General features: G+C 38.3%; 1 protein-coding gene across 2 annotated transcripts in view; it reads left to right on the top strand.

Moving 5' to 3' along the window:
* ENPP3 (ectonucleotide pyrophosphatase/phosphodiesterase 3) overlaps positions 1-14884 on the top strand; it is a 94822-nt gene that overhangs the window by 12545 nt on the left and 67393 nt on the right. Inside the window, exons 2-3 of one of the 2 annotated variants that reach the window (XM_082474564.1) lie at positions 8223-8363; positions 11471-11546. In XM_082474564.1, coding sequence (XP_082330690.1) covers positions 8223-8363; positions 11471-11546 — 217 coding nt within the window. The remainder of the gene's footprint in view (positions 1-8222; positions 8364-11470; positions 11547-14884) is intronic. The other variant, XM_082474565.1, reaches the window with a different exon arrangement.

Genomic DNA, 14884 nt, shown 5'->3' with positions numbered 1-14884 from the left:
AAGTGTATCCGTTCCAACCAAACTCCTCCCCACCTTCAACTCCCATGCCCCAGAATTAACCACTTTCAATTCTTTTTTTAAATAATATGCTTTATCGCACCATTTCTTGCTCTTTCAGTTCTAGGTATTATGTATTGACTTACTATGAAAGATGAGCGTTTAGTGTTCCTGAATACCTCTCACATTTCCTCCTTCTCTATCCCACTCATGTATCAGAATTTATTGGTTAGATTGCAGACTGTTTCTATTGTTCTGACTCTATAGCTATTATTTACACTTTATTACTTACACAATGCAATACAGTGCATTGTGATTATATTTTCCTTTTCTGTACAACTTTTTATTTTGTTTTAGGGGTTAATCATTGTGCCATGATTTTTCTTTGCTTAGTTTGGGATGTGCCTATGACTAATTCATCCAGAAACCTCCATCTGAGATATTAGTCTCTTCTCAGGAAGTTCAGACACATAAAGTATATACCAATTTTATCTTCCTCTTGTAGACATCCATCCTGGAACTTCTGTCCTCCTCTGCCAGTCTGGATTGGCTACTCTCTAAGCTTGCCTCCTGGCTACTATCCTGGCTAGTGTCCTGGAGATTCTCTTTTGTTCTCTCTTACATGCATCTTCTGTTTGCTCAGTTTCATGTCTTCCTCTTTCTCAATTTACTCTCCTGTTTGAAGATGGAAGAGATCATATCCTCCATTAATTTCCTCAGAAAGACTATTTCTTTTCCCCCCAACTTTTTATTTTGTGAAAATTTAAACCTAGAGAAAAATGGCAGGAATTTTGCAATCATCACATGTTATTTTAAATATTTTACCACATTTGCTATTTCTCTCTGTCTCTTCCTGTCTCTCTCTCTCCTCTCTGTCCCTCATCTTCTCTCTATCAATCTATTGTCTTTATATGAACTATGTGAGAATTATTTACAGATGTCATAATTCACTCCTAAATACTTCATTGTGTGCTTTCCGAAAGTCATGCACGTGGGACCTGACTTTCATAACCACAGTACCCATAGCACACTCAGGAAATTTAACATCAATATAATACTATTATCTAAAATACATCCATACTCACAGTTCCTCAACTGTCCCAATAATGTCCTTCACATATTTTTTTTTTTTCTCCCATCCAGGAGCCAAACAAGGGTCTTGCATTGCATTTAGTTGTTAGGTTTTTGTGATCTCCTTTAACTGAAAGAGTTCACTAACCCATTCTTTCCCCCACTTTTCATAAAATTGACATTTTTGAAGATTCCAGGGCAGTTGTTTTGCAGAATGTCCCTCGATTTGGGTTTGTCTCATTTCTCATGATTATATTCAGGTTAAACATATTTTGTTTTCTGTAGGTATGCTATTGTGTCCTTAAAAGTGTTATTTTTAGAAGGTTTAGCTCTTGCCTTTGAGACTCTGAGGTAAGCTATATAGAAAACAAATACATACATATACCTATGCATATACCTACACATATATACACATAAAGTTTGTGCATAATTTCAAGTGGTCCACAGACCTTCCCTTTAAGCCTATCCATGTAAGCACATGAAATCTTGGCAAAATTTCTGCTGTAAGTACAATTGGCACGGGTGATGGGACTCATGTTTTCACTACTCAACAACAGTGCTTGAGTTACTTTTTAAGTCACATAGTGCTTATTAGAAATGTTACCTCTTAAGGTACTGTTATGGGCTGACTCGTTTCCCCCAAATTCATATGTTGAAGTCCTAATCCTCCGTACCTTAGGATTGTTTTTGGAATAGGGTCTTTAAAGAGGTAATTAAGTTAAAGTCATTAGGGTGGGTCCTAATCCAAGATGGTTGGTGTCCTTATGAGAAGAGAAGATTATGACACAAAGACATCAGGGAAGTACACACACAGGGAGACCACTGTGTAAAGACAACCATCTGCAAGTCAAGGATAGAGGCTTTAGAAAAATGCAACTCTGCTGACAACTTGATCTTAAACTTCTAGCCTCCAAAATTATGAGAGAATACATTTCTGCTGTTTACACCACCTAGTCTGGGGTACCTTGTTATGGCAGCCCTAGCAAACTAATATAGGTACCTTTCTGAATCCCCTGAAAAAAGTTGATTATTTCCTCTTCTATTCCCCTGGTATTTCATTAATACTACTAGTATAGCACATCTCACATTATATTATGGTTTAACATGTCTGTTTCTTCTACCAGACTGAAGTCGTCTACCAGACTGGAACATTCTTGCATCTCCTAACACCTGGCGTAAAATCTGGGGCTTGGTGGTTCTCAGTTATTATTGTTACTCTGCATTGAATAAAAGCACCCAATGTGGCATTATTTCATGGGTGAGGCTTCCTTTGAGGTAACAGCTATTTCTGAAATGCTGGATGTAGAGAAAGATTTGGATCACATACCTGTAAGGTTGTCATAATTTATAACAATTTGTTTCACTAGACATTTATGACTTAAACCTCCAAGGTCATTTCTGAAACCATTAAATAATTTCAGCAAATGTTCATTGAATGTTTTCTAGGTGCCAGCCATTGCGCTAGATAAAATGGAACAAAATGGCAAGCCTAAACTAATGTAGCCCCTGTCTCAACAGAGCTGGAATGCCAGAGGGATTCCAAGTTTTGGGGAAATAGCCCAGTGCCTGTCAGGGTTTAAAGAAGTGGAGTGAACTCACAGCCCTTATCTTCATGGACTGACACTTGTGGGGCTGCTCTCTCCCAAACACTGGTGAACTCAGGTAGCATGGCGGGACTCCGGTTTTGGGATGTCTCTTCTGGACATGTCCCTAGAAATTGTGTCATGAATGACACTCCCTTGAAAACACTAAAAACAACAAGAGCCTAGGAAAGCTTGGACATTTTTTGGAAATAAAATTATTTCTGAGTTTTGAAATGAACAAGAGTGGACCACTAGAATTCTAACACTAGTAGGACAGATCTGCACTTGAGGCAAAGAAAGAGAAGTAGTTCTCCAGACCCCAGACACAACCTTAGAAAAGTTGACTGTTCTGTAGAAGACAATTGCCACAACTGGAGGCATCAAATCAGGTTTCTGACTTTTTGAATCATCAGAGGTAGTAATCAATGGTTCAAGTGAAGAGCTGGGGTGGGTTTCTCTGGTTAAGTACATTAGTGCCAGCCTCCAAAACTGCAGAGGGTCAGTTAGTGAATATTTTAAGCTTTGTGGGCCAAGAGGCATAACCAAAGATACTATGTAGGTATGTGTATGAAATTTAAAATGTGTGTACTTACATAGTAAAAGGAAACAAATTTCACAAATTTTTATTGATAAAATTAAAAATAAAATAATAGAGCTTTTTTTCCCCTAGGGTTGGGGGATAACATTTTGTTTAATTGAGATTCAAAATTACTGTTACCTGTCTTCAATATTCATCTGTGCTGACTGGTAATGAGATTTGATGTATTTCATCTTGAAAAGTGTTCTTTCATACACTTAGGTATGCAAAATACTGATATCAGTCCACAAGCATTGATTCTACTTTATCAATCATTGTTTGGATGTCTAGTAATCCAGGCACTTTATTAGTATTTCAGTTCCAAGAGCCAGGGTCCTATAGTCCATGGTGAGATTTTGCCTTGTCCCTTCCTATATACTGCTGCCTCTTGGCTCCGGTTTGGCATTGCTAACACCAGTCCCACCTGGACATCTTGGTCTAGATTCAGCTCCAATATTGGATCTCCACTTGCCAAGGGCTAGCATCTGTGCTTTCTATACCACCTACCTATCTGGTTAGCCTTTTTTTGTAATAAGCCCTCCTTGAAGTTGGCCACCTCCCCACGCATCCCTGCTCTTATGTTACTTGAGATCTCCCTGGACTTTTTCTGCTGGACCTGAGCCTAGTATCTACTTCACCTCCACCACCCACAGAGTATCTAGTTTCTCTGAACTTTCCCAGTCTGGCTTGTCCAACTACCACTCAAGCTCGAGTGGGAGAACCAGGAAGGCTAACATTAACAAGACATTAACAAGTGGGCTTTCTGTGATTTTAGAAAATTCCCTGAAATCTGTGGACAGGGGGACCTTGTAGAATGTAAAAAATATTTATGATTGGTGGGGGATGTAATGATAGCTGCCTTTCAGAGCCCAAGTGTTCTAAGCATTAGAATATGCAGAGTGAAGCTTTCAGAACCCAGAAAGTGGAGATCGTTCTAAAACTGAAGGGAAGAAGAATAGTGAGGCTTCCAAGGTTCAAGTAACTTAGAAAGCGCAGGTTCAGATGACACAGGCAGTCTAGTCCAAAGTCTAAATTGCCCAGAAGCTGTGCATTTGCCTGGTGTCCAATGTTTAGGAGAACTGTTAAGAAGTTTCTAAGACTTGAAAAACTCAGAAGAGGTTGGAACTTAGGACTCAGGGGAATTGTTATAGCAGAAAATATGACTAGAGACTGGGCAATGCCAACATCTCTACTGTACATACCTGTACATGTCCCAGGTAGATTCTCTACCCTCAGGAGCTGAAGGATTAAGATATTTCTCCATTATAATAGCCAACATTTATTAGCATGGAGATAATCTGAGATCACTTTGAAAATGAAGAATCTAATGTCAAGAGTCAATTAACTTGTAACAGACGTAAGACTTTATCAGAGGCCTCCTGACTTCCTTACCTAACGTTTTCTTGTGTTCTCAAGGTTGAAGGGGGTTGGGGAACAAGGGTGGAAGAAGAGAGGAGGGGTGTTCTGACAGTGTGGGAGATTAAACAACTGGTTACGATAACGTAGCCAAGTTGACATACAAAACAAACCACCACAGAGAGGTAGATAAAGCTAGGAGCACTGTGAACCAGACTCAAGGAGACTAGATAGATTGTCTTAAGTGCAAATAGGCAATTAGAACCCAGAAACCAAGAAAAACTGAAGGCTTAAGTCAGATGAGTACACAAAAGCCGTAGGTTCTAGGAATCTCCTAATTTTGAGGCAAATTGCAATGTAGACTTAATCTATCTTTTATAAAATCAGTATGTCATAACACAACAATAACGACAAAATACTCTGCAGTGGGAGCCTGAAGACATGGCAGAATCTCGTTTCTGAGAGATCGCTCACCAAGGTGATCTGGGCAGATGATCAAGTCCCTTGGGTCCTCTAGCTTTATCTGTACAATCATCAATTTTGATTAGAATCCAGAGTGAAAGTTTGCAGAAGAGAATCCAAAAGTGCATACAGGACTCAAAGCAAGTGTTTAGACTTGATTTCAGAGAGGCAGCAGTGAGTGGTGGCTTGAAGAGAGATCTTAGTTCCCTGCCCAGGAGTTGAACCTGGGTAGCCTGGATGAAAACCAGGAATCCTAGCCACTAGACCAGCAAGGGGTAGAGGCTAGAAACAAATTTTCCCTGGCTCTTGCCCCCATTGAAAAATGCATTTCTCAAGGAGGCAAAAACTTTAAAAACAGCTACAAAGTTTATTATTAGAGACACAGCATAACAACAAGTGGGAGAGCACACAGAGAGACAGTTTGTTTAGTTAAGACAGAAGCAAGGCAGAGATACACACCAGGAGAGAAAGGGTACGGGTGTCCCCCCAATGAGGAGGAGCCCCGTAAAAGGCGGTTAAGTCATTTATATAGGTCACTTCTTCCAGTCTTTGTCTTCCTTCTGGCCGATCATCTTGTTTTGTCCCCTTGGCTCATTTGTCTCAGGACCCTCCCCTAGGTGCACGCGCACCCCTCAGCCAAGATGGATTTCAATGCAAAGGTATCTGGGAAGAAGAAAGCAGGACATTATGGCCCGGCATCCCCTGACTTTTGACCCCCAAAGAGCCTTTCTTTGCATGTGTAGTGTCTCCCTTGCCCCAAGGAGGGGAAATATGTTACCTCTTGAGCCTTTACTCAAACAGGGTTTAGCTCCTGTGACTGGTATCTTAAGGTGTCCACAGGAGACAAAGCCTGGCTATTTACCCTGTTTCTGTTGTTACTTCCATTTCAGAGTAAACAGGAGGCTGATTGTAAATGCCTAACCTGGAGCCTACCTATCTCCTGTCTCAGGCAATGCAAACAGGAGGCTGCTTGTAAGTGTCTGGCCTGAAGCCCACTTTTTGCTGCCCCATGAAATGTAAACAGGAGGCCAGTTGTAAATGCCTAGCCTGGAGCCCATCTATCTCCTGCCTCAGATTGATCTTGGCTACATAAAAAAAATCACGTGGAAGGATACTTAAAAATACTGCTGCCTTTGTCAAAAGTCCAGAAGATTCTAATTCAATCAATGTGGAGCCTGGGCTTCAGAATTTAAAAACTTAAAATTAAAAAACTACTTTGGGTGCTTCTAAGTTTACCCGGTACAAAGAACCATTTGCCAAAGGTATTCAAATATGTTTTTGTTCATTTCTGAATTTTTAAAGACCTGGTAGTTCATTGTGGTCCATGGAAAGAAGTCTGCAAGACCGTGAATTAGATTTTCTCTAAAACTTAATTCCTTCTGTTACCGCAACAAATGCAGATGCTTCCACTAGTAGGTCTGTAGGTGGAATTGGTGAAGTGGGGGGCATAGTGGATGCAGAAAGTGATGGGAAAGAATAGCACAAATCCTCAAAGCCACGAAAGGAAACATGGCTTGTATGCTGCAGATTTTTTCATGAAGGGAGTGTACTTCAATAACAAAAAAAGGGATTTAGCTACAATTTTCAGAAATATTCTTAATATTTATGTCATTGTATATTAGGATAGATTCATTTCCTATTTCTTTTCACGGTCTTTAGGGTTGGAATAATTTGAATAGTGGTTTCCAAAGAATGTACTGCAGTCTACAGGATTTTTATAACCTTTACACTAAAAGAGAGTTTTCAAGCTTTATCTGATTAAATAAAGGAGGTTATCATAGGACTAATGTTCTGTTGACTTAAAAAAAATGTACAACATGAGAGTTGCGAGTTAAGTTTTATTTGGGGCAAAATGAGGACTGCGGCCTGGGAGACGGCGTTTCAGATGCTTCTGACAAACTGCTCCGAAGAGGCAAGGCAGGGAGCCAGTTTATATAGAAGTTTTGTAACAAAGGGCATGTAGTCTGAATGTCAAAAAATTACTGTTAATTAAAGAAAACCAGATATCTCAAGTTAAGGAATTTAGCGTTTTTCTATGTATGGGAAGATGCAAGAGTCTGGACTCACTGAAATCATTCCTTTGATATGCACCTCAGCTATCTGGGGGCCAGTATCCTGTGTTTTCATACCCTGAGTTTCCTCAGGGCTCACCGCAGGAAGTGGCTGCAGTCTGATGGCTGCTAGATGGCAGATATTCTTTTCAGCCCTGGGATTCCTCAGGGCTCACCGGCTCATGCTGAAGGGTTGCAATCGTTGATGACTGTGACACCCTTTGTTTACTGACATGGCAGAAAATATTTCATTTATCAGTTCCATGGAATCACACTTTGAGAATTATTGCCTTAGGGCCATTTAAAATGGAAATGTGTAAAACCCACCATTTATTAGAACTCTCTTTGGCCACACTGCTACTAATTTAGCTTCTTTCATCAGAAATCACTAACCCCCTCTCAGCATGAAATATATGTATCATGAGACCATTCTCGTCTATGTAAATAAGAAAGGATCACGTTTAATTGGTCAGTGAAAATTACCTTGGATTTGGGGCTATAGAAGACTTGGGTTCCAGTTCCACTTCTGGCATCTAGTAAATGTGACTTGGGACAAGTAAGTCACGTAATTTAAATAATCAGAGCCTTACTTTACTCATCTTACAAAATAGGGATACAATGTTTGTAAGGGATTCTGTTATGTTTGACATGAGTTAATGCATGTGAAAACATGTCAGATTGTGAATGCTCTAAAATGCAAGTCATAATTATCACATGATTAATACTTTATACAGATTTAGCAGAGTTGGAGTTTTTATATGGTTAAAGCACATGGTTAATATGTTAGTTTTCAACAGTGACAGTAAGTTTATATAAATGTAGAAACTTTCTAGAATTTTGGTAACAAGGTGTTTTGGTTTATTTTTAAAGAAAATCAATGATCATTGTATTAAAATTTGATTATTGTATTATTCTTGTTACATATATTTTGATTAGTATTTAGTAGAAACTATAAGGAGAGAAAGAACAGTTGTCAACAGTGTACTAGAAATGAACTTTCATCTCTCAACACTATTGTTACTTTTTTCCTCTCTCTTGATTGCCCAATCACTAAAGAGCTGTGCTCTTCCCAAACATTTAAAAGTCAGTCACAGCCACGTAATTAATACAATTTCTCTTTGCCAGACTAGAAAAAGGAAGGAGTTCTACCATTTTCTGGTAGAACAGGTTTATACAGCTAACAGAACAATGGATTCTACCCTGAGTTTATCAACGGAAGAACTTGTTATGAGAAACACTGCTAAGAAATACAAAATAATTTGTATTGTAAGTACATTTTAACATTTTCGTCTCTGTAGCTTTGCAACAAATGGCTTCCCGATTGTATTTGTTTGTGTTGCTATTTAAATGTAAAGTTTTAAGTAATTGTGTTTAGTTTTATCCCTTATGACAACTCTAAAGCAAAGTGAATCACATTTTGCAAATAAGAAATTTGAGTAACAACAAATTAATATTTGATCAATCTAAAAGGTTGGGATCTGTGGCAGAACACTTAGCAGCACTGATTTTACCATGATTATAATTATATTTATCTCCCAAGTCACCTTTTTAAATTTTTTTGCATGAATATTTTAAGACAAGAGAGTGAGGAATTAAAATCACCGTGTCTTATATTCTTTGTTGGACTCTTGATTTTATCCTATTTTACTTCACTCCTAGAGATGGTCTCTTTTTCCTATTTTCTCTTTCTTGTTCCCTTATATGGTAAGATCTTCCCTGTCCTAAAACAACAACAACAATAACAAAACAAAAATAAAAAACTTTCCTTGACTTTATTATAGTCTCTTTTCCTTTTACAATCAAACTTTCAGCTCTAACCATTGTCTCAATTTTCTCACCACCCAACCATGTTTTGTTCTCTAGCTTTGTTTTTACTGTACTCAAGTCACCTCCTCAAAAGTCAGCCCTTCTCCCCTGTCCTTCTCCTGTTGAGTCTCCTAACAATAATACACAGATATTGTGGAGTAATTTCTCATTTCGAATTCTTCTCTCCCCTTGCTTTCATGATGGCATTGACATTCCCATTTTTATCACTTTTCTCCTTATCTGCTTTATTGGCTGATTTATCTTTCTTCTCATTATGCATTTCACCAAACCCTAACTAAAGATCTTTTCTTTAGGAAATCTCACCTTTTTTAATGGTTTTAAGAGCATATTCTCCACCAAGAATTCCAAGTCAGCCACTAGTTCTGACCTCTTGCTGAGTCAGACTATATCACACCACTCCAAGTGCCTGCTTGCTGGCTCCTCATCCAGCACCTTCCTTGTAGCCAAAACCATTTGCATAGTTTTCTCACACCTATACCGCTGCAGTTTTCTCCTAAATTCCCTACTTTTCTTAATGTCATTGCCATTCTCTCTGTCACGCGAGCATTGTTTGGAGGAGTAAATAAAACAGTGTGTATAAGTATTGAGCTCAGTGACTATAACAAAGGAAACGCTCAAGATATTCTATTTATTCATTATTCTGGGAACTTTGGTATTCTTTTTTAGCTCTTATGCCATTTACTATATTTATCCTACCTTATTAATTCAGGGAATTATTAACTCCTGGGGAGCAAAGTCTGTTCATCGTTTATTTCCCTTCGCTGTATCCTTTTAGTGGGTTGTTAGTACACGTAAACAGAAGCTCAATAGTTTAAAATCATAGCTTCAAAGCTACCCTATTTTTTCTAAATTTTAGTAAAAGTTTTATTTAAAAAATTTTTATGTACCTATTGTGTTTCTAGCATTCTTTTTTCAGCCAAGCTAAAGCCAGATGTTGGTTTCTCAGTGATTTCTGGAGTCCAAAGCACTCCCCTCTCCACTTTGTAGATAGCATAAGATAGTTTAAGATGTATTTGCACCTTAATATCCAGAAGCTTATTGAGAATTACATACTTAGAGTCAATGATTATACAAGATTAAAAATGAACCTTTTTACCCTTGAGGAGATTACAGAATAATGCAGAGAGCAAGTCATAAATATATGGAACAAGTACAAAATCATTAAGAAATAGACATGAAAATTTAACATTACAAAGTTTTAAAGCATCCTAAGGACAGCTAGATGTTTTCTGCTTTTCCCAGCAAGTTTGAATGGCCAAAGGACCAAAAATAAGATGTAAACTGAGATATAGCCAAAATGTAAATCTATGACATATGAGGTTTACCATAGGAAAGTTTCCCAGTGCTTTGTTGCTTTGTAGCGTTAGTAGCCTTAGTCACCTGTGGCTCTTGAGCATCATAATAAGGGAAAAAGTGCTAATGATGTTATTTAATAACTGTTTATGTTTACTTTTCCCTCTCCATCCTCTCCACTGAATGAATACCTGCTGGAAGGTCACTGACCCTTGGGCTAATTTTGAGTCTTCATATAAAAATTGTTTTCACAGTATTTTAACCATATTTTCCCAATCACTGAATTCTCTTCTATTGTAAAAATTAGGTATGTTAATTTTCAGTTGATTTTCAGAAGGAAAACAGACAAAATCTATAGTTTATGCAGGGTTTTTATTATCTAAGCAAATTTTGATGTTGGTTTTTTTTCTTTTATAAAAGTGATTTTTAAAAAAGAAACATAACAAAGTTTATTTGTATTGTAAAATACTTTAAGTAAACTGTGTACCTGTTGCATTTGTATTCTTTATGGTGATACATATTATTTAAGCTCTATCATCCAGTATGCTTATCATTGGACTTAATGGATAGGGAAAGAGGTCAGTGGGAAGAATTCTCTTTAATTTGTATCACAGTTTAATTTCAGTCATAGTATAAGGTCCATTACACTGAAGAGCTTTGTCAGTAATAATGATAATGAATGACATACACAATCTTTGATCACGTGACTTCCCGGTTACCCTAAAACATCTGTTTGCACTGCAGATCAAAGCAGATAATTTGCTAGTTAATTAATTGGACATTATATTTTTATATGTTAAATATTCTCATTATTCTCTGATGGTCAGAGTGGGAGAAAAATACCCTGCTTCCTGGGAATGAGGTCGTTAATGATTTCACAGTTTTGGAATGCTTTTAAATAAATGATCTCCAAACATGTATCTAGTTAAGAAAGGAAAATGGGCAAAGGTAAATGGGCCCTTGGTTTCATTTGTACTTTAACTCAATTTGGGGTTAAACTAACTAGGACTAATGTATTTGAATTTGAAGATCTGGAATAAATAGTATTTTAACATTCTTCCCAAACCTTTCTTACTTAATGCCTGAAAATAATCAGGCGTTAAATAAAATTCTGTCCCCTTATCTTGTTGGGTCTGGTAACGCGAAAAGCTAGCAGGCTGTGCTCCCTTAACAATCACCAAGGGAGGGCGGTTATCTGGGTCTTTGTATATTTTAACAAAATGGTAATAAAAGTCACATTTTTTTGGTAATAGGTTCTCCTCACTTTGTTGGTGGCTGTGTCACTTGCGTTAGGCCTGGTAGCTGGACTCAGGCAGCAAGAAGAGCAAGGTACTCCCCTCAGCACTGTCTCAGAAACTTTCCTTCTTTCTTCCTTCTCCTCACCTTCCCTGTTATAACCTGGACTCGCCTCCTTTCTAGGCTAGGCTAGGCTAGGCTCCCCTTTCTCCCACGCCCCACTTATCAGGAGCCCACCTCTGCGGTTAGCCCTCTCCACTGCCGCTTCTGGACCTTCCTCTTTGACCTCATCTCCCTGCTTCTTTGAGATTCATATCATTCCAGTATTTCCCCCTTTTCCTCACCTTCATAGAGGACTTTGGTAACTGAATCAAAGATTCTTTCTCTCCCAGCTCCTACTCTAATCATTAATATCCTATGATAAACTTGGCTTCGAAAGTCTTAGCTGCTTCACTCCCATGACTTCCTACCACCACTTTTGTACCTTGATATCATGTTAGTATTACCCCATCCCAGAAATCTCACCATTTCTTGGTTAGGCAGTGCCACTTTCTTGAAATGTAGTGCACAATAAAAGCTTCACATTTTTTTCCTCATAAGAAGCAAAGAAAAAATAGGAGATCCGTGGCTCAAAGTATCAAAACACCTCACATCCCTTTTGCCATATCGCATTAGTATGAACAGTAAATAAACCGTTTGCAAGCGATTCAATAAAAAGCGCTTTCTATAATCTTACTATGTATTGTTTTGACACTTTTACTAAGGGAAAGTATGAGGTCAAGTGTTAGATAATTTATTCTCCTTTTTTTATCTGGTTGATTAACTTCTAATTTGACTCCAATGGGAAAAGTCTTCTCCATTAGGAAACTCTTGGTGAGGTTAACTGGCAATTTGCCAATTCTGTTTTCACTTAGTAATTTACAAACACTCAGTACCCCTGCTGTAACATGGGAACACAGTGGCACTGAAAAGATGGGCATTGGCTGGAAAATTACTGTCTTTTCTTGGTCACTTGGCTGTTGTGTTTCTGAGCTGCAGTACCAGTCCTAGATCTAGCAAATGTTGGCAGGTCATTTTGGTGGTATTATTCTGATGTTAGTGTGCACAGGTGGGCATCATTTCTTGGTTATTTCATCCCGCAAATCACATAAATTAATTGCAAAAGGCATATCATAATCTCTGAGCAAAATCTCCAATTATTCCAGCTCTTTCCCTCCCTTCCTTACGTTAGTACAGCTACTGACTGGCTCCCCAGTCATTGTTCCTTATTCTCTTCCTTTCATCTCAGTCTATCAGGGCTTGTGTGGCATCACTCTCCTCTCCCTCCCACCCAGTGGATGGGTGTTTAACGCCAGCCTCTTTTTGCCAGCATCCTAACATAGTTACCCCCTCATTCCTCCACCACAACTGTTTCCTAAACCCCAACCCTTGATCATCTTCACCATTCTCTGCTCCAATTAACCTACTTTTCATAGGCAATATATATTTTTTCTAGTGTGAGTTTTTAAACTAGTTTTTCTAGTTTGAGTGATAAATTTCTCATTTTATGTGCACATCCTTTTTACCTGTTCTTCAACAATTGAGCACTGACTCTGTGCTAGACACTATTCTAATTACTGGGGATATAGTGATAAAGGCAACAGACAAAAATCCTTCAAAGAGTTTACATTCTAGCATGGAAGACAGATAATTAAAATTGAGCAATATATATATAATATGATAGGGAAAGTGCTAAGGAATAAGTAAAACTGAAAAGGGGAACATGAAATATTGAGTCAGGGTGGGTGGGGTGTGTGTAATAACTTTTGAGTAAAGAGCTAAAGGAAGTGAGGAAGAAACAAGGATATTTTGGAAAAGAACACTCCAGGCAAGAGAAAATAGCAAGTGCAAAGGCCTAAGGCAGGAGCTTGCCTGGCATGTTCTACTTAAAGAATAACAGGAGATCAGTGAGCTAGAGCTAAGAGGACCAGAGGAAGGGTAGTCATAAAATTAGATCAACCAAAGAGGAGTTGATCACAGAGGGGTTGGTAGGTCAAAATAGGGCCTGTGGCTTTCATTCTGAGTGTGATGGGGAGTGATTGGAGGTTTTGAGCAGAGGAATGACATGACATGCTGTGGTTTGCTTTTCAATATGATCGCTCAGGCTGCTGTGTTATGAATAAATGGCAGAGTGAAACCAGGAGAAATAGAGAGAAAATTATTGCAATAATATAGACAAGCCATATGTCCTGGACCAGGGTGGTAGCATTGTAACTGATGAGAAGTACTTGGATTCTGGAGATCTTTTGATGTAGTAGATAGATTTTATCAACAGATTGGATATGGAGTGAGAAACAGAGGAGTCAAGAATGACCTCAAGATTTTCAGCAGGAACATCTGAAAATATGGCATTTCCATAATTCAGATGGGGAAGGCTATAGAAGGAGCTGGTTTGGGAAGAATAATCAGGAACTCAGTTTTGGATATGTTAAATTTGAAATACCTACTAGATGTCCAAGTAGAAAAGTCAAAAAGTAGTTGGATATATAAGGCTGGCTTTTGGGGGAAGTTCTGGCTGGATATGCAACGTGGTGGTTACCAGCATCATACATGGGATTTAAAGCAATGTGACCAGGGTATGCCAACCTTAAAGGATTGGAAGATGAAGGGGGGAGAACACAGAAGACTAGGAAGGAGGGCCAGGAATGTGGGAGGAAAGCCAGGTGATTGTTTTGTCCTGAAATTCAAGTGCGGAAAATGTTTCAAAGGAGGAGAGTGAATGTAAAAATGTAAAGACCTTTTATGTAAATGGCATATAAACTTTTCCCCTTACTTTCTCACTGGACTTTGTAGCTATCTAATTGCCATGCATGCCCTTACTGTTATGCACCTATCTACTTAATACATAGTGCTCTTTGACGTGTATCCCACATGCCATTTGACCTATGCCCTCTCCCAGAGTTGCTTTTAGGAAATTTGATATCATTCTGACTTGTGATCCTATATACATTTCTCCTGATCTATCTCTGGGAGCTTTCCAGATCTCTTTATCCCTATTGATCCCTTGGTGTGAGTTTTGCTGTGAAATTTGGTGAGCACCTTTGACATAATAATGTTTACTCTTCAATTCTGGGAAATTTTATTATGATTTCTTTAATAATATCATTTCCATTTTCTTTGTTTTCACTTTTCAGTACTACCTCCCTGTTTCAAGGTCAACTAAGTAGTGGCCTTAATTATATCTGCAAAGTTCCTCTGCCATGTAAGGCAGTATATTCACAGTCTCGAGGATTAGGGGATGGAATCTTCTTGAAAACCATAATTCTGCCTACCACACCCCTCTATTGAGTTTTCCATTACTGCTCTCATGTTTTTATTTCCAAGAGCACCCTGAACGTGATTTCCCTTTTTAAAATTATAGTTTACTTTCTTATTTAATGGATGTGATTTCT

The sequence above is a fragment of the Balaenoptera physalus genome (genome assembly GCF_965194825.1).
Source record: "Balaenoptera physalus genome assembly, chromosome: 9".
In the NCBI taxonomy this organism is placed as follows: domain Eukaryota; kingdom Metazoa; phylum Chordata; class Mammalia; order Artiodactyla; family Balaenopteridae; genus Balaenoptera; species Balaenoptera physalus.
This window is presented reverse-complemented; position numbering and strand designations above follow the sequence as displayed.